We start from the raw sequence: 19,511 nt of genomic DNA on the forward strand, positions 1-19,511 counted from the left end.
TGGCTGGTGATGATGACCTAGTGCCCATGAGATATCTTCCTTTAAAATCTGCTAAAGGCAGCCAGAGGGAGTCACCCCTTGGGCTTTTATTTGGCATCTAATTCAATATCAGGCATTGATGACCTTGGACCTCTACAACAGTTCCCTCCACACCCTTCTCCTCTGTGTCCTGCTTTTCCTGAACAGTAGAGAGAGACAAAATTTGAAAATAAAAGGCAAGGGCTTTGGAAATACTGGAATAAACTTTCCTATGATGATATAAATGAAACCAGAGCATCTACCTTTATGTTGTTGAGATTAATTTCTGTGAGACTAGGATCATTTGCTTTTATCCTTTGTAAACTTGCTTCCACGTTGGTCGGGTTAGGTGGTTCCTCAAAGATGGGCTTGACCTTTTCACCTTTCACCACATCTGCAACACAAGGTCTCGTTAAATATTGATGTGAGGAACAGGCATCATCAGTAACAATCTGGCTTTTCACTTTCCATTTAGGTTTGTACTGTAGCATTCAAGAGAGGGTTTATATGAACCACAAAGCTTGGAAACAGGAGAATTAGCCCTGTTATCGTTGCCATGCCCTTTGCACCTTCTGTGCCCCAGAAGCATGTCACTGGAGGCTGCGGTCGCAGCGGCTGGGCAGTATCCTCATGGGGAAATTCCTCCTTTCTGTACAGAAGTCCCAGTACAATTAATTTGAGCCAAAGCAGCTTTAAAGACTCTTGTATAGGATGCAATATACTGCAAGAGCTGCTTTGTTCTTTGTCTAACACCTGTAAAGGGAGATGTGCTCAGAACTTGCCCATTACATCTGTGAGAAAATGTCACTGCACCTATGTATAGATGCTGCTAACGTGAAGGAACATGATCAGGAGGCCCCTCAGTTTCCTCCTCTAAGCTGATGCTACCCGCCTTACTATAAATTCAATTAGCCCTTGTAAAACTGCAACATCTGCACTTTCTTAATAATAAAGCTATCAAACCATGAAAAGCAAGTCTGTATGCCAGCACCAAGATTTATGAAATCTTTGAGTATTCATGTTCCCAAGAGAGACAGTTTTTAATGTTGGCAGCTACAAGCTATAAATATTCTTAGACATGCATAAAAATCATAGCTTAGAACACAATTAGTACTTCTAATTCCCACGCTAATAGTTGTGGAGATTAGTTTATAAGCCCTGACCACCCAAGCCACTAGAGGCAAGAAAGGAATACGTTACTGACCACAAGATGTTTAAGCCCTTTCATGTTGCAGACAGTTATTTTGAAGACTTGTGCTCAAGTCTCAGTGTGCTACACATTTCTGCTCAGTGCAACGGGTAAAGTTCATGCCACATCATGGGCCAAAAGAAAAATATTTTTTCAAACTCATACTCTTAGTAAAGATGAAGTCATACACAAACCTTGAGCTGGTTTTCACTCTGCTGTCTTTTACCCTGAACTCTTTTTTTTTTTTTCTTTTATTACTAATTCCCTGAGTGACCTCACATATGCCTGAATAACACTCCACCCTTTCTAGGGAGTAGGAAATTGAAAAGTACTGGTAAAACGCATATAGACAATTCACCCCCTCTTAGACGCAAGGATGGAAAGTAAACAAAAACCAGCAAAGCATGTTTTGCACTTGTGGCAACACCCTGCCAAGCTGGGAGCTACAGAGGTGCTTACACCCTGGTAAGGTTAGACAGCACAGCATACTCAGTCTAGAGTTAGCAGTATTTTTCACTTCCTACTTCATGCTTCCCATGAGTTTTATCTTGTTTCTTTAATAACTGTGCTGTTTTGCCACGTTGATGGGCAGCTTTTGAGATGTCTCCCTCTTAATGAAGCATTTCCCTTGGCTAAGGAAAGGTATTGCTTTTGGACCAAAGAACAAAGTGATGTGACGGTGATTTTCTGGGTCTTAAGTCTGTGATTGGAGCATAGTTTAGCTGACTCACATAGCTGACATTTTGACTGAGTACAACAAAAATAATCTGAAATCTATGTGGATTAGTAATGCATGCAGTTGCCTGTTATGAGATAGATGGCAGCTTGCACAGGGCCCCACTGGAGAGGCTTGCAGAGCAGTCTTAATCCTGAGAAAAATGAAGTGACACGATGTCCTGTCTACTTTCCCACCTCCTCTTTAGTAAAGGAAGATGGAAATGAAAGTCCTTGGTAAAGATAACTGCTGTTCTCATGGCCTTGCAAGAAGAAAACATTTTTGACTACTGTTTCTCTAAAAAAGAGCATTCCACAATTTTGTCTTAAAAAGCAAAGTTTAGCCCACTTGATATCCCGGAGCTCGGAGGCGGTGAGCTCTGGATTGAGGCTTGGCAGCTCTCAAGAAAAACTTTTAATTCAGAGGCACCCATTTCTCCCCCCATCCAGCCTCCTGTCAGTTGCTGCACTAAGACCTGATTCACCAAAGGTCTGTTTGTTTGCTGCAAGCATTTCTGGGTTTGTGTACGTAACTACAGCTGTTTCTGCTAGGGGATTTCCTGAATGATTCTGCTTCTCGTGTACCTAAGGAACCATATAACAGACAACGTTTAAACACACTGCCACAGGACTAAGGTGGAGGTGGCAGATCAGAGAGAGCAGCAGGGGCAGGAACACATCCATGCAGTCTGCGCCTCCCTGTGAACACAGCTTGACTCCGGTCACAGATGTGCCTCTGGCAGGGATTCTGCCATCGGGACGAGATGGTCTGACCTGCTCTGTGGCCACCTCTTAGCTGCAGCTCACTGTTTTCTGTCCGCTGCCTAAACTGAACTGGAAGGAAAATATATATGTCTTGGCTTCTTAAATGCTCCCATCCTTTCAAGCACCTCTGCAGAGCCAGAGATCGCTCTCTAGGAAAACAAAGCTCCTTAGGAATGATTTATTTGCATAGTACTGTTGTCATTATAGATAATGAATTTTAAGATTGTATTTACTTTAAAGAGCTTCCCCTCATGAATAATTAGATCAATCAAGGTAAGGTCCAGTTACATTACACCAAATTAGACCAATACACCCAACCTGTAGGTGTACAAGTCTCTAAAAATGACATTTCAACAGAGAAATCTGCTTGCTTACTTCTCACGGTTCCTTTTCCATCCTTACTGCGGGCTCCTCCTTCATCAAATTTTGGGTTGTTGACCATGTTGTGCACTCCAAGAACAGCTAAAATGTGTAAATACCAGCAATACAATGTGAATACAATGTTAATGTCAGGAACAAAGACTGCAGAAAAATATCTGCTACAAGTTGTAGTTTAGTTCCCCAAACAAAACCACCTTTATTAAATGTTAATTCTGAGTCGTGCTTGCTTGTAGGGGGTCTGAGTACTGGAGATACAGACATTTTTAATATAAGTTTTTGAACAACTGACTCCATGTAGTATGCATATCACAGAAATGCCAGCTGGAAGGAACCGCTGCGGGTCATCTTGTCCAGCCTCCCCCTCAAAAAGGAGTTGCCAACATTATCCAGGTCAGCCATGGCTTTGTCTAGCTGGATCCTGAAAACATCCAGGGATGGAAATCCCACAGTGTCTTTAGGTAACTTGTTTTAGTGCTATGCTCCTAATGATTTCCCCTCCCCTAATATACAACCTGAACCTCTTATTGCTCCTTGTTGTATTGTTTGGCATATCCGAGAAGAATTAGCCAATCCTTCTCCCATAAATTATCTACTTGGACTTTCTTCTGTAGGATCAGGCATGAAATACAAGTTTATTAACTTAATGTGTTTTTTTACTTTCATCATCAATTTCTTCTTATGGAAAATAGTCTTTGTTCTGTAAGAAAATGACTCTTCAGTTGCTGTTACAGACTATTTTCAGAACTCTCAGCAGTAGATGTGCTACTTGCTGGTTTTCATTAGACTTCAATACCTACAAATTCTGTCATGAAAGGCTGGACACCGACCAGAGCTGAGCAAAACTTGGAACTTCATTCCATGAACTTCCTGAGAAGTGCCAGCTGCATTATAATCCTGTGATTCCTATAATACACCACATTTCACTCAGAGCCAAGACTAATGCATCCAGAAATGAGTGGTGTAGCCAAGAAGCACTGAAGATAATCTGTGCACACTTCAATAGGACAATATAGTATCTACAAGAGTTTTGAGTTTAATGTTGATCTAATCTAGCTTCAGATTAATCTAATATGCTGAAATATTTCATTTAGATTTTCCTAATAAAAACAAAAAAAAAGTCAATAGAGTTGACATTCTCCCATCAAAATATTTGTATGGACTAGGGGCCCAAAAAGATAGACCATGGACCTCACAGAGCCCAGGGAAGGAGAGGATCCACTCTGAACTGAGTGGAAAAGGCAGGAGATGTCAATGGTTCCACAGGGAAGGCTCAACACTAGGTTGAGCAGGGTCTTAGGATGACCCATTAACATCTCACCAGCCCTGGTTGGTTTGTTTCTTCCCAAATTAGGAATTCAGATGATCTTTTACTAGCATAAACATATGATATACCCATGATAGAAACTCCTTGAAAGTCACAGGCAGCTGAAGAACTACAGATTGTCGTTTATTTTACTGTAGGTTCAAATGTTATTTATGCAAGTGGATACACTTCAAAGTTATTTCCTTTGTGCACACTCTAGAACATGAGGTTATACTCTGGATTAAAGGAAAAGAATTAAAAGTGGTGAAGACAGCCAGGCAACCAGTTTTCTGATTTGAGGGGTAAGATTCCAAATTTCCTCATGGATGCCGGATCTTCATCCCTTACATCCTTTAACAAGTTCATCCTGCCATTTGGGATGTCAGAGTTGAGAGGAGGCAGCAACAGTGTGCTACAAACAGTTTGGATGCAGTAAGATCAGTGTTCTCCACTACCATGCAAACACCCCAGCCTGCAGTCTACCATCTACCCTTCCTTCCCCCAAATCATGTTAACTGGTTCTTCTCCCCTTGCCTGCCACATCAATTATAAGTAGATGAGAGAAGTCTAAAATACAGCAGCTAGTGAATCATGCTTGAAGTCCTCATGGGCAACGTGTGGCCCGCAGATTGGCCACCCATCTGTATAGTGAAAGAGCAGGTACTTGAAAGATGATCACGAGACACTCCTGGTGGCAGGTCTGGGCAGAGAACTGGAGGTGCAGGGGGATCATACCTATGGATTATCTAACCTGCAAGGTCATAGAGCTCTGTATCTGAAGCGCTGGCCAGGGCTTCTTCTAGTTCTGGATCCAGGGTCACTTTCTCTTCTGTATGGGTATCTATGGGCTTTTCTTTAGGGATAAATATTTTTCCTACAAGAAGAAAAAAAAAGCCAGAGTGAGTAATGGTTTATTGGAACAACTCCTCTGCTTCCTGGCAGTGGGGGAATAGGTCTGTGTCAGTGGAACTACTTGGAAATACATCAAGTGCATGTTTTCCTCTTTCTTACTTAATGCTATACTCCATACCAGGAGCTTAATAAGAGTCTAAAAATAAAAGGTGCACACTTCTGTGTTGGTGATCGGTAATATGGAAGCTTCCCCAGGAGCAATCACAACTAGGATTTTCCTGAAGTTCCTGTGGCCTTAACTAGGCAGAATCAGGTCTACACAAAAAGCTTGCAGAAATTTCATCCTTACATTTAAATGAAGCATCAGAAACAGTTAAAGCCATCCTACTGCAAGAACCCTTCAGTTTACCAAATTCCATACAAGAGCCTGAAAGCTCAGCAAACCTGTTCTCTTTCAGTAACTCAGTTTCATTCCCAGCCTCTCCATCGGTATTGACCTTCTGTGTCTCCTGCTGATCAGTCACATAAATAGCCTTTTCCTGATCATCTGTGCAGGCCTGAAAAGGCTGAACTGCACTGCATGTTCCCCAAGACAGACTCCTGACCTATTTGTTTCTGCTTGTACACTGCTGTCACGGTGGGATTAGCAGGTGTGTGCTTCCATGGGATATTCCCCCAGGACTGAGATCATCAGCCCTTCTGCTGAAATGAGAAAACTGTATCATAAATCCAGAAACAACACAAGAAGTCAGAATACTCCTTCAGCCTGCTATTATAGTTAACTTTAAAATAGTGTGGTGATGTAGCTGCAAATGCTTGGAGCCAAGCCCTCTATCTCAGAGTGGGGCTGCACTTTAGTCACAGGAGGCCTGGGGCTTTTCCCCCACTCAGCACTATCTCGTACCAAACCCGTACAGTCAGTACTACATTAGGTGATGCCACATAGAATCATAGAATGGTTAGGGTTGGAAGGGACCTTCAAAGGTCATCTAGTCCAACCCCCCTGCAAGGAGCAGGGACATCCCCAACTAGATCAGGTTGCTCAGAGCCTCATCCAGCCTGGCCTTGAACGTTTCCAGGGATGGGGCCTCCACCACCTTTCTGGGCAACCTGTTCCACTGTTCTATAACTCGCATCGTAAAAAATTTTTTCCTAATTTCTAATCTAAATCTACCCCCCTCTATTTTAAAACCATTACCTCTCGTCCTATTGCAACAGGCCCTACTAAACAGCCTTTCCCCATCTTTCTTGTAGGCCCCCTTGAGGTACTGGAAGACCGCTATCAGGTCTCCCCAGAGCCTCCTCTTCTCCAGGCTGAACAGCCCCAACTCTCTCAGCCTGTCCTCATAAGAGAGGTGCTCCAGCCCTCTTATCATCTTCGTGGCCCTCCTCTGGACCTTCTCCAACTGGTCCATGTCCTTCTTGTGTTGGGGGCTCCAGAACTGGACACAGTACTCCAGGTGGGGTCTCACCAGGGCAGAGTAGAGGGGGAGAATCACCTCCCTCGACCTGCTGGCCACGCTCCTCTTGATGCAGCCCAGGATGCGGTTGGCCTTCTGGGCCGCAAGGGCGCATTGCCTGCTCATGTTAAGCTTCTCATCCACCAGCACTCCCAAGTCCTTCTCCTCAGGGCTGCTCTCAATCCATTCCCCGCCCAGCCTGGATTTGTGCCTGGGATTGCCATGACCCAGGTGCAGGACCTTGCACTTGGCCTGGTTGAACTTCATGAGGTTGGCACGGGCCCACCTCTCCAGCCTGTCAAGGTCCCTGTGGATGGCATCCCTCCCTTCCAGCGTGTCGACGGCACCACACAACTTGGTGTCGTCGGCGAACTTGCTGAGGGTGCACTCTATCCCACTGTCCATGTGGGCGACAAAGATGTTGAACAGGGCCGGGCCCAGCACGGACCCCTGAGGGACGCCACTCATGACCGGTCTCCACATGGACATTGAGCCGTTGACCACCACTCTCTGAGTGCGGCCATCCAGCCAACTCCTTATCCACCGAGTGGTCCGTCCATCAAACCCATGTCTCTCTAGTTTAGAGAGAAGGATGTCATGCGGGACAGTGTCAAAAGCTTTGCACAAGTCCAGGTAGATGATGTCAGTTGCTCATCCCTTGTCCACCGATGCCGTCACCCCGTCATAGAAGGCCACCAAATTGGTCAGGCATGATCTGCCCTTGGTGAAGCCATGTTGGCTGTCACCAACCACCTCCTTGCTCTCCATGTGCCTTAGCATGGTTTCCAGGAGAATCTGCTCCATGACCTTGCCAGGCACAGAGGTGAGGCTGACTGGCCTGTAGTTACCTGGGTCTTCCTTATTCCCCTTTTTAAAAATTGGGGTTATGTTCCCTCTCTTCCAGTCATCGGGGACCTCACCAGACCGCCACGACTTCTCAAATACGATAGCCAGTGGCTTGGCAACTTCATCCGCCAGTTCCCTCAGGACCCGCGGATGGGACCCATCAGGTCCCATGGACTTGTGCACCTTTAGGTTCCTCAGATGATCCCGAACCTGCTCTTCGAGTACAATGGGCAGTTCTTCATTCTCGCAGTCCCTGCTTGCACCTTCTACAGCTTGGGTGATGGGACAGGAACTCTTGTCGGTGAAGACTGAGGCAAAAAAGTCATTGAGAACCTCAGCCTTCTCCATGTCCTGGGTAACCAGGACACCAGTTCCCTTCTGGAGGGGGCCTACATTTACCCTGGACTTTCTTTTGTCCCCTACGTACCTATAAAAGCTCTTCTTGTTGCATTTTATATCCCTGGCCAGATTCAGTTCTGCCAGGGCTTTGGCCTTCCTTACCTTATCCCTGGGCACTCGCACAGCCTCTTTGTAGTCCTCCCAGGCTACCTGTCCCCACTTCCACCCTCTATAGGCTTCCTTTTTCACTTTCAGTTGGTCCAGGAGCTCCTTGCTCATCCACGCCGGCCTCCTGGCCTTTTTGCCCGACTTGTTTTTCATCGGGATGCACCTCTGCTGAGCTTGGAGGAGGTGCTCCTTGAATATAGAACAACTTTCCTGGGCCCCTCTTCCCTCCAGGGCCGCCTCCCATGGCACTTGGCCCATCAGGTCCCTGAAGAGGCCGAAGTCCGCCTTCCTGAAGTCTAGGGCAGAGAGCTTGCCATGTATTTTCCTTGCTGCCCCGTGGATCTTGAACTCCACCATGTCATGGTCGCTGCAGCCAAGGCTGTCCTTTAGTTTCACATCCCCCACCAGCCCCTCCCTGTTGGTGAGCACAAGAGCAACAGACAGCGTCATTGCTCTGATAATCCTGTGAGTTGCCGTGTTCTGCTGTCCACTGCGGAGTGCTTCCCCTCACCTTGTCCCTACCAGCTACTTCTTAAGCAGGCTTTAGTTAATCCCATTGTAATGCAGCTGTGATGACCTTTGGATGCAGGTGGCTTTGGCCCACTGTCAACTTTAAATTCTTATTTGTACAGCTTTGTACACTCTAGATGTAATACTTGATGTAAATCCTGTGGCTTTCTGAAATATCTCTATCTTCTGAGATATCTCTCAGTAATATTACTTTGTTACCATTAAAAAATGCAGTTCTGATATTTAGTGTTGAATTACAGACGCTTTGATTCTGGTTTTTCAACACTGGCATCCTTCTGTGCTTTAATTTTTTCCCATTATGGTCCAAAGTATCATTTTCATGTAGATATTACCCAATTCATTTAACTCTTTCATACAAGTTTGTCTACAGCAATTTCTACACTGTCAGCTTCCATGACCAAGGTCACTGAAAAGGCTCAGAAAAAAAATTTAATGGAGACTTCTGACACTGATGCAGGATTCGAATTATTATTTACCTTAAAGATATTTGTACTAAGGCTAAATAATTTCTGAGTACAAAACTGGACAGAAAGTTATGGAGAAAGACAAAGTAGTATCAGATTATGATTCATTTTTCATGTGATATTTAAAGTAAGTCATTTTTCAAGAAGAGGCTTCTAGAAGATAAAAGCCTTTGAGAGACAAAGGTAAGAATAATTTTCACTTTGACGATGCCCTGGGTGATATGAATCAGAGAGAGCCATCCCAGCAACATCAAACAAAAGTCAAGGGGAAATTTGGGGTGAGAAGTACTCTGTGAAGATAGATGAGTCATGCTTTCCAGATTTCATAACAGCACAAGTGCTAAGATTTCAGACTCTCTCTGTACTACCACCTAATTGGAAGTGTTGGATAGCAGCTTCCAGACACCACTGACCAAGATTGGTGCCAGCTGAGCAAGTGATTCCTCACAGACCCAAACCCCAGCCAGACTGTTACCAAATACCGACAGAAGTCCATACTGTCACACATAGTATTGTAAGGGGACACAGGACCTCAAATCTTGCGTAAACTGGACAGGGTGTGTGTTACAGTTGGTCCTTCTCTATGGACTTTGGATGTGGGTAGGCCAAGTATCTTGTGTAGCAAGAAATCCAGGGGTAATGGAAACCAGTACAGGCTCATACTTTTTCTGTGCAGTTCACAAATATAGGAATACAATTTTTAAGCATTTGTTTCAGGCATATGTAATTCTTGGATGACAGCCCAAATCTTTTTAAATGTGTCTATGACTCCCAATGATAGTTTCATTTAAAGCATTCTTGGCAAATGTTTTAGAAAAAAATTCTGTTACTGGTTATATGAAATATTTAAAGGGGCAAGGTCATGTCAAAGATGGTAATATATATCTTTAATATATGTGGGTCTCGCTGGCGTCCAGTGGCGTTTTAAAAATGTTCTTTTTTGTGCTACCTAGATAAGAACATTCTTTTACATTATCCCGCTGTGAAGAGATGCTGTAGCATAGCAGATAGAGGTTAGAAGAGCTTATGCATTTAGCGCATTATTAGGAATTTATTACCTGTCCACCAAGAGCAAAACTGTGTGTCTGTGTTTATAGGTGGCTGTCAACCAGTTTTCCTTTGTTATTTTAAGGACAGAGTTTAAAGATTCAGGAGGTCCTTCCTAGTCCTACATCCGTATGCTGTAAATTCATTACACAGTGCTATCACGAAATTCACTGACAAAATAAAATATGGATTGTGGCTTGCTTGTTTCAATGGTCCAGCTTGAATTTAAAATTTATTATTTGGAAGAAGCCTTGGAAGAATAGTGACATTTTATTATTTTAAAGTGAGATTTATGAAGAAAGGCTGCTGCTCTTGGTGCTCTTTATATTCACACTGTATTTTAGAAGGTACTTCATTAGAGCATTCCATGTGGTATAATTAATGTCGGCTGTGTTACATTTTGCCTCCAGAATACGCTAATGTTCTGTGCTAAGTCTTAATAGTAAAACCTTAATTTTCTGCCAATGAAAAACACAGTGACAGAAGTTATGTTTATACATATCATACTTGAGCTACATCAGTGTTAACAACACTAAGGTAACCACACTGATGTACAAAAATGATATATTCTTGTGTTTAACTGCAAAACAAAATTCAGTTTCAGAAAAAAAAAAAAAAGGAAGCATTAAAATATAATTTTATTTTTATGCATGCATAGAAACCCAAAATGTCTGGAATCCAAAGTGCTTTTTTTCAACATGAAATTTTAAGCATAAGTTAATGCAATTCTCCCCTTCTTTGCGTTAAAGTGGGATGAGTGCCTGAGGTGACCTGAATGATGTCTGAGGCGGCTCATTAGAACCCAGGGGACTTTCTGACTGTGAACGAGCTGAGATTTGTCCTGGCTGAGTCTAACAGCAGACGTATTCATTTTCACACACTGCAAAACTTCTCTTCAAACTGAAATATGATATGGTTCATGTTTGATTCAAAAGATGCTCAGAGACAAAAATTTCATTGAAAACCCAAGAGAAGAAGGATTCAGTGTAAAAAGGACTACAGAGAGACACCGAAATACAGAGAGAGATAAAAGGAAAGCAAATTCTATTAAAAAAAAAAGAAATACACTGTGTACAGTCATAAAACCCTAGAGATAATTGTGCCACTTGGTTTCAGCAAGCTCTTGGTTCCCTGCACTGTGCAAATGCCCCCATTAAAGCAATGTCCAGGTGAGGCAAGGAGATGAGACGTATCCCTACCTCCATCTCCTTGTGCAATAATAGTTAACTGCACAACCACATCTGCACATCTATAGGAAAATGTATTAACTGAACAGGAAGCTACTTTAAGTGTATTTTTCCTGAAGTAAGTTTATTTGGTCATTGTTATTTAAAGGGAAAAAAAATTGAATTTGAATAGCATAGTTGGTAGGATTTTACTAGTGTGTCCAATCTAAAAAACATTTTGAGGATTTCATCTTCATTTATAGGTTACAGCATTTGGAAACATCATTTGTGGTATGTCTTCTCTCTGTCTTCTTTTTTTGTGTCACCAGACTTTTGTGAATAAATATAAATTGCCACCATTTTTATTTAGTACAAATACTTAGTACTTATTCACACCTTGAACAAGTCAAAACACAACAAAGCACAGAGCAATAAACCCATTTATACTAGCTGTAAAAATATCCGTTTATTTAAAATCTGTTTCATTAAGAATAGTTACTTCATTTTATAATACAAATGCATTTTCTGCTATGACTGTAAAACAATAATGAACTTTCTTTTCCTATAAGCTATGGTTCAGCTTGTTGTACTTTCAAGAAAATATCTGGTTACACTTCTTACTTCCTACTTTTCAGTGACTCCCTGACTACAGTGAGTGCCTGTTTATTCTCAATCACAGAACGCTACACTGACCTTAGAAGTGAAATTCAATAATCTTGGAAATCTGCCTTGCATAAATCACAGGCACTTGATTCACTTTTTCCATTTTGCACTATTCTTTTCTTTTTGAAGCCTCCTTACGCTCCTTTATGAAGTTCTACGAAAATGGTGCTAAATTAGTTCTTACCAGGAATTAATTTTATTATTATGAAGAAAACGGGCCAAGTTCAAATAAGCGTGAAGCTGAAAGCTAGCAGTAATTAAAATGCAGCATCAGAATTGCTCTTGGATTAGTGTCTGCATATTCTGTGCTTAAAAATTATGATAGTGGAATAGCAACATTGCAAAGTTAAGCTTTCCAAAGTTATTAGATCTGTTGTGCATATACACAAGGAACAAAGTTAAATTGCAGCAGCAGCTTTGACTTTGATCAGTCTGCTATGATTCTGCCACCTTAGCAATACCTGTTAAAGAATTCTTCTGAAAAGTACACTTTCTCAAACAAAATAAATAAAAGCCAACCTATAATCTTTAAAACAGAAGGAAGCTCAGAATTTCATCAGACCCTCACATGGATCATCACAATGGTTAGGATCCCTGTAGCTCTCAGCAGTCCTCTGGATTAACCTGCCTCACCAACAGCAGCAGAAAGCTCTTATTTCTGATGTGGAATGGCAGCAGAGGAGGAGGAGAGACAAGCTGTGCCACTGGGCTTCAGGTTCTCAGAGATATCAAAGAACCTTGAAACTTAGGCAAAGCCAGATGCCACGCTAGTTATGTTCCTCTCTTCTCCCATTCTGTGTATCCCTCGCCATCGTTCCTTTGCTCATGGCCCCCCATGCCTTTCCCATCCCCTGTGCCTCCTGGTCCTGCTGTTTGAATCCTGACCTTTCTCACCACCTCCTTTCCCTCTGCCTCTCTCCCTTACCACTGCTCTCTTCTACAGTTCCTTTCCCCAGAGCTGCCACATCCAGTCCTTCATCCTGAACGTACAGCTCCTCGCATACCAATCCCTCTACCTCTCTGCTGGCTGTTTCCTCTTTTTTTTTCCCGCTTTGCAGTGCCCTTCCAAAGGGAAGGGAGCTCTGTCAGAGCAGCAGAGTCTCCCTGCCCCTGGTTCTGGGGTGAAAGTGGCCTCTCAGGTGAGCAATTTCAAAGAGTGTCCTGCACAGCCCCAGCACCCTCCAGCCAGCCACGCCAGATCTGTTCAGGCGCTGCTGGGCTGTCACAGCTCTGAGGACATGACTAATAGTCACGGCAGGGGGAATATTTGGAGAACAGTGTAACAAACTGGATGTACAAGAAAGTACAATATTTTGAAGATGCCCAGTTCAAGTGTATTTCCCTGGGGATCGCAAAGGGCACACATTTCAAGACCCCTCTTCAAAGCATGGAGGCACTGCAGCTCATAAAAAAACAGCTGGAAAAATTTACTTTAGATGGCTAAAACAATGTGTTTTCTCCTAATCTTGTTCTTGGAAACAGCTGAGTCCTTTTTGCTGACACTTTCCAAAAATTCAGCCTGAGGCGGACTCTCAGCATGGGAAATTTCAGTGTGAACTGTGCGAGTCTGGCAGAGTCATGAGCAACTAAAACAGGGTCTGACAAAAGCAAGCAGTGAAAGGCACTGGCTAGAGGCGTTACTGTCAGCAACTGCGGCACTTTCAGTGCCTTAAGAGACAAACATCGGTTCTAAATTAAAGTCTTGAAGAACAGGAAGAAGGTGGCAAAAATTTAAACAAACCATTTCAGTGTTGGGGGTGAAAAGACTGCCTTTGCCAATCCAAGAAAGCTATCGTGTCTATAAACTAAACCCTAAGGTTTTTAGATAGAGTCTGTTAGAGAAGCTGCAATTGGAACTCATTAGCACCGACTCCAATGTTTTGACCTTCTGAAAATGCCTGTCATTATTACCAGTGCTGCCTATTGATACTCTGCTTGACACAGCACTGCACGCAAGATGGATGGTCTCTGCCAGAGCGACTGAAAACATGGGCTTGGCCAAAAGTTCTCTGGTTTAATCATCCTTATTTTCTTCCTTTTCGCTTTTATCAGTTGGCTAAAAATGTTAGTATTTAATCACATACAAGCGTGTTCCCCTTCCCTTTCCAGCCACAAGCAGTAATAGTCCAACCCACTGGAGTTTTTCCATGACTTTGATGAGAACTGGATTGGATCCAAAATGAAATGGTTTGGCAAGGAGTGGAAGACCTTGTAGAAAACAGGGATAGTGGTAAAGGGTTGAAACAGCAGTCCTTAGAGCAATTAAAAATGGCATAGCCAACTTTTCATATCTAACGGTATTTCAGAACAACAGAACTTTTTTCAATTATGTTTCATTAGTATCATGGAGTTAAGAGAACCACTGCAACAAAGCAGAAACGTTGTAAATAGTTTGTTTGTCTTACAGTAGTACTCCGATCTTAACTGAGATCAGACGTACGTACCGCGTCCAGTACGAGAAAATATGCAGCATTGACAATTGCTCTTCATTATTTTGTACCTGCACTGTCCCTTACTTTCTCCACCTTTTCTCTTTATTCCTGGACCTTTTATGAACTTGAAAATGATCCAGGAAAGGCCTCACAGTGTGATAACCAGCTGTTCCAGCTGTATGTGTTAAATGCAGAGGGCTGGTCTAAGTAACTTCTGTAGATCACCAGGTTCCATGAAAGGATTTCTGGAATATCTGTCCTAAGTGGGAACTAATCCAAAATACATAAAATAAACACTTACAAACTGCCAATCACTATGGCTACAATTATCAGCCCTAACTCCCTATACCTCCATTGCTCATTAATAGCGAACGCTCCGTTTGTGGGAACGGCTGATGAACAGCTGTGTTGCACAACAGTTCCTGAAAACCACCAGATCTTTTGCACATCACACTGGGAGCAAACACTCACCATGGGGACACTCACACGAAGTACCCGCCCCTGGCCTGTGTTAGGGAAGATGTGGGGTAAAGCGGTCTGAAAAAATTGGGCTCGTTCTGGCCTTGGTTCAGCGCAAAACTTGGGTTTTCATTGAAATTTGAGTGCTATCCCATACAGGCTTAAAACCTTTTTTTTTTTTTTTTACAGCAATTAATGTAGTACGTTAACAAGCTGAAATATGGCAGAGTACCAAAGCCCTAATGCATGCCATACGTTCAATTGTTTTTGCCAAACATTTCCAACCTCTCAAAACCACAATTACAATTAAAAACAAGGCAATTCCCCGCACGACCAGCCCCCCACCTTGAGCTCATATTTAACGCTTCCTGTGATTCAACCACTCAGAATATCCCCGTCAGCTCTGGAATTTGTTTTGGCTTGTTTTCCAGCACAATCAAAACCTGATGGTTGTGTTCAGCATATAGAGACCAACACAGGCAACTGAATTTGGTCCTTCAGCAGCTGCTTGGTATTGCTTTTTGGTCAGGAACTCTCCAATAAAACACTAACACAAAAAAAAAAAAGAGAGGCAGAGACACTAGATAAACAATAATGATGTGTCACAGACTATTCTGGAAGAAGGATATTTTAAATGCCACCTTCTTTTTGGCTCACACTGGATTTTCAAGTCCGTATCAGCTTTGCATGATAAACACAGGAACTGGTAGATATGTCACTTACCATTTGGTAGAAGCATCTCACTTCCTAAATTTGAAAAAAATAAATGCTTTCCCAGTGGCAGAAAAATATCAAAGGACAAAACAGTGACAAAAGCTTAAACAACACTTGACATATTTTAATCCTACTGACACACAAATATTCTCAGATGGTAAATAGTGCCAAATGGTACACTGACATCCAGCACCTCCCATTTCTAATTATACACACCTGGATGCATTGTGGAGCTGCCCCAGAACATCATTTTTAACTAGCAGAATTAGTGTAAAATTAACTGGGGACTATTTACAGTATGGCTATATTATAGCGGTGCTATAATATAAATCATTTAAACAGGCATCTATAATAATATAAACGTTTACCAATCTCTAAATACACCTTAGAGACCATCAACATGCAGAAGGTAAAGAAAAAGCTTTTCCTCAAGAGATATTCTTATTTAGTTTCTTTTGAAGACACATTTTAGAAATGTAAATTACTTACCCAGAACTAATTACTAAGCTTTGGAGTAATACTAATTATTCTCTAATTAGAGTGACTTTAAATCTAGCATGTAGTATCGTATCTTGGAAAAGTCTTTGCAAGATTGTTCTATTTCCTTGCACAGAAAATATCTTAGTATAAATGAAAATCAAGTCATTAATATTTTAATACAGTCATTCTGTTATCGTCTCTTCAACTGAATTTGTCAAAATAAGTACTGCCGCACTTATGAGCACGGATTCTAAGATCCAGAGCCAGCCACGCATGGCCTTTACGTGACACTCATCGTGTTTCACCAGATTCACCCAATTAGCAGAATTAGCATACAGTTCATAGGAAGATTTCAGTATATTTGGCAAGTGATGATCTCAATCATGTTTTATAAGGCTCAGATTCTGCAAGAAGTCTTTGCAGTGTGGAGCAAGGGGGAAGGAGAACAAGAAAAGGAGACAGAGAAGCCCAGTGCTTGAAGTCTGGTCATCTTTTCGTAGGACACCTCCTGCCGAGTCAGAAGGCAGAAGAAAGTACCAATATGGAATTAAGCTGAAAATAAACAGGTTCTTTCTCAAAGCCAGTTCCCTTAAAGCAGCACAAAAATGTCGCTGTGCTGTTCATCCAGTTCTCACTTGTGAAACTACTGAACCTCATCAGGTGTACAGATCTCAGATTAATTCAGTTATTTCTAATATTGGCAGAGAAATAAGAGGTATTTTCAAGGTATTTGGCCTTTGACTTCAAAGAAAAAATTAGTAGAATTCTTTTTGTTTAGATTATAATTGTAAAATGACTGCAAAAATCACAGAACATGTGGTTGTTTTCTTCTGGCTTAATCTGCTAAAGCCGCTACTGAATCGATGTTGTACCAGGAACAGGAAAAATTAAGGGAATAATTCCCTTAGCCTAAAATGCTGTCATAACCTTATAATTGTGATAATTCTTAAAAATTTGTAAAATTGTAATTTTAAAGTAAATGATCACAGTGACTCAAAAACCAAAATAAGAATAGAATTAAATGCTAGCATGGCTGAATTCAGTCTGTGCTGAGGGCAGATTGACATGTGTGGTTATTTGTGTTTGCAAAGCAGGGGTACTTCCACACCAGAGACAGCAGGAATTAATAAGCAGCACTAATAAACACTTTAAGAGCATCTGGAAGCAAATATAGGAATAATCCTGCTTTAGCCTCATCAAAAGACAAGTGAAATAGAATAAACAGGTCAGTGCGTACAATAACACCGGCATGGACAATGCAGGGATTAGTTTTGTAGAGATCAAGTGCTGGTCCCATGGGTATAGGAACTTCCACGCACTGCTGGTTTTCTGTGTACTTATGTCTCAGGCATGTTTGGAGATCTCAAGCAGGACGGCAGTGCAAAGTGCAAAGTCTTAGCCCTAAGTCAGTAAATACCAGTGAGGTGAGACCTGACTGAAGGTGTTGGTATAAATACGCAGAGACCTGCAAGTAGTAACTCGTACTGGTAACACTGCGGTGTGTAGGAGACTGGAACAGGGAAACAATGGATAATAAATTCATAGTACAATAAACTGTTTTCTTTTCTGTTCAGTATGTGCTTGATCACTCCTGCTACCAGCAGTGTCACTGCAGTGTCACTGCGTTTCAGTGGGCTCAGCATCAACCCTGTGAATAGCACTGGGTGCGAGATATGACAGAAAAAATAAAGTAGATTAAAGAATATGCTGCGTGATAAAATAACACATCCATCAAATCAAGCTGAAAACGGTCTTGTTTGTCTAAAACCATTGTTTCAAAGAATGAGAACACCATGTAATGCCAGTATCAACTCTTGGCCTGCAGATAACATTTTATATCTTTGATAATGATACGTAAAGTAAAAATGTTGCACTTTCTTGAAATATCTGCTTTCCATTAAGCAAATCCCATTGAAATAATGGCAAATTCATCAAATGGTCAAAAATGGACCCAGATACAATGAGTTCCTTCTTGAATGAAGAGGTGGCCTGAGGTAGGCATTTTTATCCTCTGTATATAAACGAGGAAAAGGAGATAATAGTGCTAAAGGAACATTGTTCGCTTAAAAATATGACTGTTCCTGCCCTAAGGTTATCCTACCAATGTTAGAATGATTAGAATTAGGTTTTCCTGTTTTTCCCTTTTTTTTCCTGTAGCTGTAGGACAAAGGGAAGCAGAGAAACTGTCTGCATGGATAGCATTGCCAGATGTGCTAGTAAACAAGTGGAAAAATACTTATTTTTTGTAAGTGTATTCCCTAAGCTGTTATTCACAGCAACTGTAGGCAATACTTACTTAGAAAGGCATTTAATACTTTTCCTCCTAAACTTCTCCCCCACTACAGTACCCTTGCATGCGCCTAACGCTTAATGTGGGAATAGTCCCCGTCAGGCTAGCGAGGCCACCCTGGCCCATCCTTGACTGCAAATAGAGGCATTTGCTGATCTGGGAGCTGCTGATTGAGCCCTTTGCTGGACTGGAGTTGACATGTTCCCATACCCACCAACGGCCTGGTTATATATGCAATTTTAACTCCAGAGCAGCAAGGTTGAGCACCGCTCCAGCTCCTGCTACAGCAGCTCCAAATCCGACTGCTGAGCTTCACCCTGCGCGGTAACAGCCCCCACCTCCTTTGTCCCAGAGAATTCCACAAAAAGGCCAGGCTGCTCAGGCAGTCTGTTACTCAACAGCGACACAAAGATGGACAATACCTTTCTTTTCGCCTGTAAATGGTACAAAGTCTTCTCTGTCTTTGTGCTCAAGTGCTTGCTTCTCCAAATATGAGAGCAGGCGTTCTCTGTCGAAAGGGCCCGTGGCAGGTTTAGTGGTCTGGTCCTTTTGCCGAAATCCCGCTGGAAGCAAGGCATTCTGTGAAAGAGAGGGAAGCATGTAACGGAGATGAGGGTGTTTCATATAGTGTTCCAAATTTCATTTCAATGTTGTTGGTTTTTAAGTTAAACCATAGTTGCATGTTACCTCACGTAATGCCCTTTGGTGACAGCAGCAACACACATTACCTAAATTTAACCACTGAAAACTAGTATATCTTCCAGGCTTCTTGATTGTACCACTTGTTAATATTTTTATTAACCATATTTACAATCATAACACCAAAGAACTAAACGAGATCAAAGTCCTTTGCGTTCACAGATTATAACCACAGAGTTTGCAGTCCAGGTAAATAAACTGGGATAAGTTTTCTATACATTTTCTTCTCTTAATTTACTCTTTTTCCTCCCCATTTTTCTCTCTCTCTTTTCAATTTTTCAAAAATTCCTTTTGGTCTAATGTAGATGTCTCTTGGACTTCAGAAATGAATGGCACGCATAGAAAGTAATTGGTGAATTATGTGGACTTCAGCTATGTAGAGTATGCAGGAAGCAAGCAGATGAAGCCTCACTTTAAACATGTAGCTACTTGACCACGGGATTGCATCTCCATCCCATAATATAGGAAGATGCATAAGGCTCCCACATTTCAGTCCAGGAAATCCCAGAAAGGAATTCAGGTACATGGACT

General features: G+C 42.1%; 1 protein-coding gene across 1 annotated transcript in view; it reads right to left on the reverse strand.

The window, feature by feature from the left end:
- Positions 1 to 19,511, reverse strand: part of LOC104473223 (tropomodulin-2) — a 37,884-nt gene that overhangs the window by 6,968 nt on the left and 11,405 nt on the right. The window contains exons 3-6 of the mRNA XM_086757442.1: positions 18,704 to 18,860; positions 5,122 to 5,244; positions 3,062 to 3,148; positions 282 to 412 (exon numbers count right to left, since the gene is read on the reverse strand). Of these exons, the coding sequence (XP_086613568.1) occupies positions 282 to 412; positions 3,062 to 3,148; positions 5,122 to 5,244; positions 18,704 to 18,860 (498 nt within the window). The remainder of the gene's footprint in view (positions 1 to 281; positions 413 to 3,061; positions 3,149 to 5,121; positions 5,245 to 18,703; positions 18,861 to 19,511) is intronic.

The sequence above is a fragment of the Chlamydotis macqueenii genome, chromosome 12, assembly GCF_036417535.1.
Source record: "Chlamydotis macqueenii isolate bChlMac1 chromosome 12, bChlMac1.mat, whole genome shotgun sequence".
NCBI lineage: Eukaryota > Metazoa > Chordata > Aves > Otidiformes > Otididae > Chlamydotis > Chlamydotis macqueenii.